At 29.9% G+C, this 12,505-nt stretch overlaps 2 protein-coding genes across 2 annotated transcripts; one reads left to right on the forward strand and one right to left on the reverse strand. All coding sequences in view use genetic code 6, as the record gives it.

Annotated features, from left to right (window-relative positions):
• Window positions 1–5,190: 5,190 nt before the first annotated feature.
• Window positions 5,191–5,466, reverse strand: SS50377_21283 (uncharacterized protein; the record flags this gene model as incomplete). The annotated part of the gene is made up of 1 exon (XM_067905220.1): window positions 5,191–5,466. One exon carries the CDS (start codon window positions 5,464–5,466, stop codon window positions 5,191–5,193), a length of 276 nt encoding a protein of 91 aa, XP_067768702.1.
• A 758-nt stretch (window positions 5,467–6,224) lies between these two features.
• SS50377_21284 (uncharacterized protein) lies at window positions 6,225–11,588 on the forward strand (the record flags this gene model as incomplete). The annotated part of the gene is made up of 1 exon (XM_067905221.1): window positions 6,225–11,588. One exon carries the CDS (start codon window positions 6,225–6,227, stop codon window positions 11,586–11,588), a length of 5,364 nt encoding a protein of 1,787 aa, XP_067768703.1.
• Window positions 11,589–12,505: the final 917 nt, after the last annotated feature.

A 12,505-nucleotide genomic window follows, 5' to 3' on the forward strand; every position in this document is an offset into this window, starting at 1 on the left:
AAATACCTTACACTCATAATTACTAAATGTTCTGATGAATAAACTAAGTTGCTATTGTGTAATAACAAAAATAATTTTAAACCTTCAGTAGATACAATAATTATTAATAATTTTATCGTATCACAATATAGACTATCTAAGTATAATAACTAAGTGGAAACTTATTATAATTTGTAATTTATACTCAGTAATTTAATTTACTAATAATAAACAAATTATAACCGTCTAAAAGTATTTTTAGCGAATTGAATGCCTGTGATAAAGAATTTAAGATTAAATAGGATATTTAATCATAAAAGTAACTTTTTCTAGATAAATTATATTATAATATACTTTAATCGAATAGGTTATAATTTATATTCATATAATCAATACTTTGTGTGTTGCGATTTATTAATGACCAGGAAATGATGTATAGATTAAAGTTATAAAGTTTACACAAACTAAGTAGAATTTTATATTCTTAATTTTCAGATTAATACTTTTAGCTGATTTTATGCAAGATAATGAAAGAGCATTAAAGAATCAGTTTTATAATAGACAAGCTATGCAATGTTTACTTTAGTATCAACTACTAAATATATGTATACATAAAATAATCATCGGTGATATTTATACTTACAATTATGTAGCATCTTTGTTAATTAGAAACTTATTCATTTTTCCAGAATAATAATTATAATATAAATTTAAATAATTAATATTTTTAGTTAGTTTCATGTGTATAATTCTAATATCAAACTTACAGTACTAAAGATAAAGTTTCAACTACTTATCTTTACCTTGCTAAGATCTACCAAAATAATTTATATATTTAAAATGATGGCATAGTAAAAAATAATATAATTATTGAGTAAATTTAATACTATGTAAATAACATTATGATAATAGCTAAATGTAATAAAGGAAAATTACATTACTATTACATGTTCATACAGTTGGATTATACTATAGTAAATATAAAATGATATAGATATAATGTTCTAGCCAGTGCTCAGCTAAGAATATATAAAACATTTGTATATATTAAGGGTTTATCATCTAAGTTAATTTTTAAAAATTATTTAAATTACACGTTTTATTATTCGGAAATATTTCATATAAATATTTTTTAAGTTTCAGAGTATAGGTTATTAGGATAATACGTGATATGGACCAAGAATGCTATACTATTGAAGAAAAACGATTCATATTTGTAAGTTAAAAGATATAAAATTATTATATAATATAGAGACTATATTTATTTCTATAGTTTAGAATTAAATACTTATTGAAGCCTAAGTTGTTCCCATTTATAATTTAAATTAATATTACTCTAAAGTTAAAATATTTTCGATAGTCTGTATAGTAGTAAAAATTGCTAGAGTTCTATATAAAATTAGTTGTTTTATTATCATAAATATTTGTAAACAAGAAAGCAGTAAAATATCATAAAATATCTGGCTTTATATACTAAAATTAGATTATTTTAACATAGATACGTAGTCTGCTAAGAAATCTAACTTTAATAATATTATAAATCATCAAAAGCCACTAATAATAAATTTATATTGCTATGATCAAAAATTTGTGAAGGTATTTGTAATTTATGTGCTGCTTCGCACATGTTATTTATTTTTACATAGCATTTATTATAAACTCAATAAATTATGTTGAATATTGAAATTACGCAAGTTAAATAAGATTTTTAGCTTTATTACTATTTGACACATAGTATAGTATCAATACTATACAAAATTAGATAGATATATGGATACTTCCGATAAAATAAACTTTTATAAAATTAAATTATATTCTTACACATGATAATATTATCAAATCTATAATGAAATACAAAATTAATTTATGATATAGCGAGATTACAATTTTTTATACCATGATGTTACTATTTGATAAATTTTGATCGCTTATAGGATTGTTTAGTTGTATTATAAAGAGAACAAGTATCATAATATCAACAGAGAATGCAATTACTTAGTTATGATTTATATTAATTCATAATTTATAAAAAGAGATGGTCAATGAAAATAATAATATCTTAAATTTTAGCAATAAATATTTTTTTGCCAATTATATTCTGAAATGCATTAGAAGCAATAATTTTAAACTTAAAACGTTTAATCTTAATATCCAACTTTATTTTTCAAATTAGTATAGAGATTTCCATCAATAGTTCACCTATTTAAATATTCATTTAATAAAGGTTAAGGTCTATTACTATAGTGAGTATAATGTCTACCAGAAAATGACTCAGTTTCTGTTTTAACAACAGTTGTAATTTTGGTATTAATTAGCAAAATAACATTGAGCTAAAACAACAAGCTGAGATAGTTACTTACATGCAAGGTGAAACTATTCCAGGTGAAAAATACGAAGATTGAAACATCAGTACAAAACGGCAACTATGACAAAACACTAGAATATAATGCACCTGGATGAAATTGATCATACGCCGTAATTACATCAAGACGGACTCATCAACATTAATAAATTAAATATTTGGTATAGGTGATTGGAAACTTAGCAAGTGCAAACTATGTCAAATATCTAGTTTTAGGACAAGTATCATTATTTACGTTTTTAGTGTAACTATACTCCTCATGGTTAATAATATGGGAAATATTTATTTTTTGTCACATGTTTGCTGACATATGAGGAATGAAAATACTCTATATCATGACAAGGAGGTGTGAATATAACTGCTCTTTGCTTAGTAATAAGCCTATTTCCGGTAGGACGATAGATTGCAATTATGATTATTTATTATTCATGAATATGAAGGAATCCATAATAAAATGCTTTAGATTCACTGAGAGTCAATTTAACCATACATGGGTATTCTATAAAACAAATATGGGACTGGGCAAGTAGTAAGAAGTTCATAGCATCCTCATGGTTTAGCCTTTTCTATTTTCAATAAAACAGAAATAATTTTACGATTAGCGTTGAGAACATAAAACATTTTTTCAAAATTGTAAATGCAAAATAGTTTTTATAATATGCACTACTTACTACTAAGTATCTGCAATATAATTACCGATGACAATTAAAATCGATGGACTACCAACTTTCAAATACAACAAAAGCAGGTTATCATGTCTCGAGTCGGCCGTTGCTCTATAATTCTGTTATATTTGAAGCTATACCTATCTGTACTTTATTTATTATTAATAAGCAATACTAGTACTTTCTTATGAAGAATTGTAGGCTGATATATAATTTTATATTGCCACTACGCGGCTTTCAGTAACATGCTTATTCAATAGCATATATTACAGCAGACAAAATTTCATTCGAAGTAGTTTCCTGCCACATCAATACATCCATGGTTTGGTGCATGTACCGGACACCAATTTGATGCGCATGATGTATTTTCAGTAAATTGATATGTATGTCATACTGCATTGCATAGACATGTAAAAGACAGTACGTTAAATCAAGTAGTGATGTTATTAAATTATTTTAACAGTTTATTTTTAAACATATTTCTGGTCTTAGCTGATGGGTACTTACCACCAATAGTGCCTAGTATCATATGAGAAACTCAACTTATGCGACTTAAATTATTTTGTTTCAAAGAACATACTATCTCTAATTAAGTTGATTTAAATGAATCTGCCTTGTGGGGTCGAGATGCAAGCTACTATATAATACTCGTATTTACCTTTGCTACTACTTCATAAAAATATAACACACCCACATACAGATAAAAGATATGGAAACTCATACATCATCCTACTGAATATAACATATTATGTATATTTTTAAAATCTACTTGTAAGAATAGTATTTGAATTAGAATTATAACACTCTACCCACAATATCCATTCCGCACCAGCCTGCAGTTCATCGGCACTCATAGCTGGTGCTCAACCACATATCATAGAATGAGCAAACCGTTAAAGACCACCTGGTATCCTAATGCAGTAAGTGCTCCCATCATCAGCAGCCTAGCACCGACTCACACCAATCAGGCAGCAGGTGCACCTGATAGTTGGCATGGAACTGATACATTGGAGTGGATACCTTTCACATTGAGCAGAATTAAGAGCTAACCCCACCCCACCTAAACTAATATGCTGCTCTCCCAGCGATCTTCAGGCGAGCACTGTTATTTTGATGCATATCAGGATGCCTGAGCTGCTGCCTCCGGTTGCGGCTAACAGTGGGGCATGCACAGATAAACTACGGTTGACTCGAATATGAAATAGGTGTATAGAATATAATGCATAAATATATAATGTAATTTAGAGAATGAAGAATATATACTATTTACACTTTGGTACTGAGCCTATATTGGTTATGCCCAGAGGACACATATGATAATAGATATACTAGGCTAGCACGCACTAGTGAAATACTAAGCTCGGTAAGTTAGTTAGCTAGCGTCCTCAAGCAGCTAGTTGCTAGCTAGCAAGAGCTAGGGTAAGATTAAAGCACGAACGAAGAGCTACCTTTAATAGCACGGTAGGATCCCCATCTGCCGCATTATACTATACCCCAATAGAAGCATATCGGAATATATTCTATTAGACGAATTTGTATATAACGAGGTTAGGGAGTATATTGCTAGCCTGAACTATTTACGATAGTATTTAGTATGAATATATCTAGTTATAATAATATCAAAAAAAACGATACTATGTTCGCAAAAGCAATCTAATACAGCGAGGGAGAAGGGAAAGTTAATCAGAAAGTCAAAAACAAGAGATTAAAATTGTATATGGATATCATACCCAGAGCGAGCATAATTTAGTTAAGCTTCTGATGGGTTTGATGGATATGAAAACTTGCGTTTAAAGCTAATCGTTCTATTTCGCTGCAGCATTACTGGAAGGGTTTAGGCATCAAAACTATTGCAAACTCTTATTTCGTTAAGTACAAGACGATGCCTCGGTTGCCAATAAGTTTTGATATTGGGTCCTACATTCTTGGGCATGGAGGCACAGGGTTGGACTTAGTGTATTCTACTATAAAATAATACTTTCGGTACAATGTTGGTAGTAAGTTCTTATAGTAGTAATACTAGCATTACTTCTATATTACCTTTCACATATCAATATCATATATATTTAATATATGGGTAGAACTTAGCGAAGCGGATTTGCTAGATGGGGAGTATGCTTCTGCCGGTAGGCACTTAGTACGCCTGTAAGAATAAATTAGTTGGGAAGTTTGGAGATACAGGTATCAGCTGTCTTTCTAATGTTTGCTTTAGCCGGTGACGAGATAGCGCTAGCTGGTGGTCAGGAGCCAGCGAGGTAGCAATACCGTAATTTATCGTGAGCAGGGTTGACCCTATGCTAGCTTAGGACCTCCGCATTTTGGTGCTACGAGCCTGAGTCGATGCTGTTGGCATAGTGAATAATGGCTAACCTTCATATTTGGCATAGCTGCCTGCTACTGAAGTGGGTACCACTAGTACTGGACCCCAAGTATTTCCATAGACAGCACGAAGGCAGGCATGAGTGGTACTGCATAGTGCTCGATGACTATACAATACTATAGTATATATAGTAATATCTTAAATGGAGTTTAGTAGTATGTATGCATTGGGAGTGGTGCCTATAAGGATATTTAGTATATTACTATTGTATTTATATAATACATTACTATGCTTAATAATATATATTCACCTATGAGCCCAGGTGCAAGCTATCACTAGGAAGGCTATTCTCACTAGTAATGCAAGCAAGGCTATGCCGAAGACCGTTTGCATTCTATCTTTAATACCCGCATGATGCATAATCTATCCAAAATGGTACTCTGCAGTCTCACCCGGTATGTTTATTAAGACAGAAGCCTAGGGATGGATGAATGTTAGATGGTAACGATGCCTCGCAGGATGAGTGTTACTGAAGAGAAGCGAAATCAGCAGAATATGATACTTATTGCATCTAGTAACGATAGGGATGCGTGGGATCATGCATAGAGTATGAGCTAATGTATTTTTAGGAAACACCTATATTTACTAATAATGCGTAATAGTTAAGTAGTATTGTATATTATTAATTCCATACTAGCGCTTAAAGGCAGATGGAAAAGTTACACGAGTTCATTTTATACTTTTTAGTTCGTAAAACGCCTAACATTCATTAATTATAATATGTATCAAATTATGTATTATAAATGCAAGTAGAGTTTTTTATTCATAGTATAATATTATATTAATATATAATATTAATATAATATTATACTTTACATCTTTCCTATTTCCTTATTAAATGACTGCAGATTTATCTATCGAGTTTGATGTTTATTAAGTTGAAGCTTTTAATGGAAAATTGAGGTATGCAAAAAATGATATCTTCAATGTGGAATTTAAAATTACTAATAATGAAATAAAGCAGTCAGTATAATTAAATCAAATAAAGTATGTACTACGCTCAACTATTACCAAAAAATAGTAACTTTGCGCAGTATAAGTTGTTTTACTTTATTAAAAACTGGGTAAAATAGCCTAGAATATAATATTCTAACTAGTGTAACCTACGGAAATAGTAAAATATGAGCAGGATTTTTTTTGGAACAATATTGGAATAGTAGCTGCTTAAATGGGAATTAAAGTTAAGTCAATTAAAACAGAGGGTGATGCTGATTATGAGAGTGCACTATAAGATATATCTTTATATGGTGTTCAGTACTTTTCTTACTATGATGACTTTGACACATTGAAAATACTGAAACCATTAAGTACTATTCAGAATGACTTTCATCAGGATATGATTTTGACTCAGTTGGCAGCGATATAATATTAGAGCATCGGAGATTATCCTTTGATTTTACCTCTAGTGTTTGGTTATTCAGGATTTAAGTTATATACAAATAGAATGGATGAAATTGTAAATCAAAATGTTTTATCAGTTGTAACGTAATAAAAATTAGTAGTCCTCAAAACAATATTTGGGCTGTCTAATACTGTTTATAATGAATAATTATTACCAAATAAATTTGAATACATGAACCTGTTCCAACTACCTATCCACTTTATCGGGACTGGGATCAGTTTGTTCATGTTCTAGCAGCTCTGCCACGTGTCCTACCTCTTCAAGGCGGAATATTTTGCATTATTCTCATTGATTGGAAATGAAGTAGCAGACAATCTTACGAATGCAGTCATAAGCCAGAGCTCCAGGTCTGGGAAAAGTGTAGCATTGTACACGCAGTACTTTTTCCACCTCCTGATGGGGAATGTTCCAATATTGTTTAATATGAGATCTGATAAGGAGTAACCTCTTTATGAGTACTACACAGAAAATTTTCATAGCAGTCTAGGTTAATAATATATAGATGTATATAAATTAAGCGAAATTAAACAAATAAGTAACGTTAAAGAATTAAAGGAAGTTGAAGATTTAAATAAATAGAAAGAGTCAAAGGAAGTTGAAGATTTGAAGAAAGATAAAGAGTTAAATAAGATTATACTTCAAAGTGTATGTGCCTTTCATTAATTCTAATTGGATAGTATAGGCAAAGTTTCAGAGCTATTTTATAAAATGGTAATTTTCATAGAAAATATTACGAAAATTAAGAATGTTAAAGGAAATAAATCTTTTAATCTGTTGGATGCTGTGAAGAAGCTGTAATATAACAATCATATATTTACAAAATTTGAATTGTTTTAAAATCAGATTTTTTTTATTTACAACAATCATAAGGATACCTCTGGTATTTCAGATGACTAAATATTGGAAAGATCAAAGAAACCAGCGTTGCATTTAACACCTATTATTCTAGTTGATGAATGCTTATAATCTCAGAAGAGTAAGTTCCCTAAATGCGTTAAGTTGTGCCAGATGATCTTCATGCGTTATGAGGAGAAACTGATTTAGTTAGGCAAAAAATAGTATATAAAGATATAAACCATGTTGGATAGTGATGAATTTAAGGTGATAAATACATTCGCATCTATCAAATATAAACAACATCATTTGGTTATTAATGTTATTTTGCCGCTTCTGAGTAAAGAGCTTCTGGAATCAGCAAAAACTGAACTGGGCAAAATTAGTATGACAGATCGATTCTAAAATAAAGGTATAGACGTGTACCAAACTATTGAAAACATCATAACCAGTGTTTAATCACAAAATGCAGATTAGATATTCTATACTATACACGGCAACCAAAAAATTATAGTGGAATATTTGAAATCTCTTAATAGTTTACTAGGAAAATCAGAGTACATTCTCATAGCGATGGAGTACCTTCGCCTCGAGATTGATGATTACGACCTTCTTGACGAGTTAGTCGTTCACTCACCGCAGATATTAAACATTAGGAACAGAACATAATTTAGAAAGATATTATTTTCAGGAATGGTATCTTACAGGAATCGAGGACAATACTATGAAGAGTTTGAAACGAATTTCTACAAGTTGATCCTATCGTTGTTCAACCCCAGAGGGGTAGAAACAGCGTTTTGGAAGACTTTTTCCATTGTAGCAATGATAGATGTAAAACTAGACGCGGCTACATTAAAACCTAAGGATATAACAGCAAATACAGTCATTAGCATATAATTTGTTATGGAAAAATTTTGGAAATATTCGGTTAAAGAGTTAATCTAAGAGTACTTTGGTGTTAGTAAGTCGCCAGATTTGAAAGAAGATCAACGCAAAGAATAATAGGTTGACAATTTTATTTCAATGTTTCATAAAGAACATGAACCATTATTAGAAAGCTTATAAAAAACTTTTGACACCACGAAATTTATCTCTGTACCAGGTGTAAAGCAGTCTACTGTAATTATGGTGGGAACAGATCTCACCGTAATTAATTTCCTTACAGTAAATTAGTTTTGCTACAATGCCATGTCAAGTAGAGCTAATATGGGTTACATTAATACTTAAATATTAGGATATGTTCAGCCTCACGCATCATTGCTGTCTAGCTTGCAGTACGAGGAGCGTCGGATGGTAGTGGATGATACTGGTTACACCAAGTCAGTAGGTGCTATACCAGGTACAGTCAAGAAGTTTGCTGAAGAAACACCAATTTTGGTATCGCTGCTGTACTCGATGATGACGGAGAAGTCGGTTGAGATGCAGTTCATGTGCTCATCGGTGTGTCCGTCTATATGGTTTCAGTATAACTAAAAAATATTAAATTTCAATGCAACCAGCAGGCATGTAGTCAGTTTTTGTATAGAAGGTAAAAAGTAAATTCCAGAGCAAACTATGTATCAGTTTGACAGCCTCACTTAAACCTATAGCAATATTATCATACACAAAGGTGCTGAGAATGACGCTAAATTTAAGCTCACAAAAGGAGATGCTCATTTTGAATTACTACAGGATAATCAAAATTATAATATCAGCTGCATTGCATCGTCGACTCTGAACTACGAGGTGGTATCCGTTTTGAACTATTAGCTCATGTTTGCATTTATAGCGAAATATTCAACCTCAGCGATAAGTGTAGCAGATGCTTAAGATACTCTGCATCAACTGTCTAAGTTCTTCTAAAGAAGCGTCTTGATGGAGTTTATGCAGGTCATCCTGTTCGTGGCGAAGCTCACATTGCAGACGGCAACCCTAATTACGAACATTTCCCTGATTATGAAGTAAGTGGACACTGGAAATATCTACGTCTAATACTTGCATGATGGAAGTATTACTGCAACGAAAAGCAAGGATGTTTTTAAGTTGCTAGAAAGAACGTCAGTCCCATATAAGTTTATGTTCCTAAACCCCACCTTTGACTACGCGTTCTAAAATTTTAATAAAAAATCATCTATTTCTATATATGAATAGGTGCTGAAAGATTCAGTAGCAGCTGCGAACGAAACTTTTCAGTTGCTGCGTTATAGACCGCCAGCCTAGCCAGAAAGTACCACCAAAAAGGACGAATCCTTCGCCAAAGAAGCCACTGTGGAGTAGGATGGTGGAACTCAGACTGATGTTGGCAGCACAGCCCCACCATAAGAGAGTTAACTATCTACAACTCAGGATGAAGCGTAGGAAAAATTAAAAGACTAAGAAACATGCCCTATGTTAATTATTGTGATCCCTTTCGACAAGAAGATGTGCTTTACGGATAGTTTGGACAAAGCAAGGCACAAAATATTTGACTTCATCGTCACGTTCCACGGGTACCCTGACCTCGGTTTGGAGACAAAAGATGGCTGCCAAGTGCTTCCGATAGAGTGCGGCCACCATATCCCCGAAGTGTTGGCCGAAAAGGTTAAAGCGTTCAAGCTTAATAATGTATTGCAGATTGGGCTTGATAGGAAAGGAGCAACCTAGTTATTAGAAATATAGGACAAGTCTGAGCAGTTTGTATTAGACCAGTAGACCAAGGAAAGACTACCTAAGCAAAACGCACCACCCAAGTTTGAAGACAAGATGCAGTGCCAGGTTTTCAAAATAAATGGTACCAAGTTGGATTACACTAAGATATTTGCAGCCTTAGATGACTAAAATATAATGATAAATATTTTCAAAGATAATGACTATTAATACCTTTTGCTTATCGATGAGAAGAACAACTGTGCTACGAAGTATGATGCGATATGTGAGAAATTTAGTGTGGACGCTAAGAATTCTACCTTAAATATTGATAAAGTTTGGAGTGTGAGAGGAACTTCCATTTTGCATTAGTATGTATCATAAGGTTTTATCTTACCGAAGTAGACGTTGAATTTAGATTTACAGTTAATAGAGGACTATAGTATTGTTGTTAAGAAACTGGCTACTAAGTTTTAGTCATTGCATTTTACATGTAACAACAGTAAAAATGAGATTTAAGTCACATTCAATACTGATACCGTTCTATTGAAGTTTTTGACATCGTTAAGTCTAGGAATTGTGTCCATTAATGAAAAAAATAATATCTACACCATGCTAGTTGTATATATATATGATGAGTAAGATATTGCTAATATGGACTAAGAAGCCTTATTGGAAAAGGAAAGATTAAAAAAGATATACAAAGAACCTCTATACGAAATCTGCAAGAAGAATTACGATGCCTATGGAAAATCTGGCAAGGTGAAAATGCTATCTGAAAAAGAAAATTAATACGAGCATATTAGATTATTTGAGAATTACCCAATTACATGCACGTATGGACAGAAGGACAGGGCATTTACGCTATCTAAGGAGGAGTTGCTTGACCATCTAGCCGTATACCAAAGCATTATATCCAAATTCGAAGAGGATATAGTTTATTTAGATAATGTAGAGCCCTCAGTAAAGCAAATGCTAAACGCTAATTAGTAAAGTTTAGTTAATTTTAATGATTAGGGGAACAAGTACTTTGCCATGTTTTTAAACGCGTTGAGATTAAAGAGTTATAAACTAACCTCTGCGTTTTAAGGTGAGGCTCCACTATTAATAAAGTTTAATAAATTAGTAGAAATCTAGAAAGAGTATAACGGAGAGTATGGTTTAAATATTTGCATTAATATATAATCTGCAGCTAGGAATTCGTTATTACTTAAGATGCTCATATTGGAAAATAAGTTTTTGACGTTCAAATAAAATACAAAATTCAATTAGGCGTAAATTTACGAATTATTTTTTAGCTTAAAAATAATTTTGCATGATATAGTTAAGGATGTCGCCCACATTGTTATCTTGCCTGAGTGATCAAATTTAAACGAGATGGCTGTATTTAATTATTATTTTGTGACGCTACACATCTATTTATTTGGGCCAATCAGTAGATGTTTCGACATAGCTTTAATTTGATGTCTTATCTATAGGGATATAATACTATAAACAGTATCTACTTCACATACTCATGGATAGGAACATTAAGCAGGATTATACCATAGAGATTTCATCCAGTGTGATGTTTCATTTTATTAATATTATATTATATTATATTATATTATATTATATTATATTATATTATATTATATTATATTATATTATATTATATTATATTATATTATATTATATTATATTATATTATATTATATTTTTTTTTTTTTTTTTTTTTTTTTTATATTATATTATATTATATTATATTATATTATATTATATTATATTATATTATATTATATTATATTATATTATATTATATTATATTATATTATATTATATTATATTATATTATATTATATTATATTATATTATATTATATTATATTATATTATATTATATTATATTATATTATATTATATTATATTATATTATATTATATTATATTATATTATATTATATTATATTATATTATATTATATTATATTATATTATATTATATTATATTATATTATATTATATTATATTATATTATATTATATTATATTATATTATATTATATTATATTATATTATATTATATTATATTATATTATATTATATTATATTATATTATATTATTATTTATATTATATTATATTATATTATATTATATTATATTATATTATATTATATTATATTATATTATATTATATTATATTATATTATATTATATTATATTATATTATATTATATTATATTATATTTTTATATTATATTATATTATATTATATTATATTATATTATATTATATTATATTAT

The sequence above is a fragment of the Spironucleus salmonicida genome, chromosome 1 (genome assembly GCF_000497125.1).
Source record: "Spironucleus salmonicida strain ATCC 50377 chromosome 1, whole genome shotgun sequence".
In the NCBI taxonomy this organism is placed as follows: Eukaryota; Fornicata; order Diplomonadida; family Hexamitidae; genus Spironucleus; species Spironucleus salmonicida.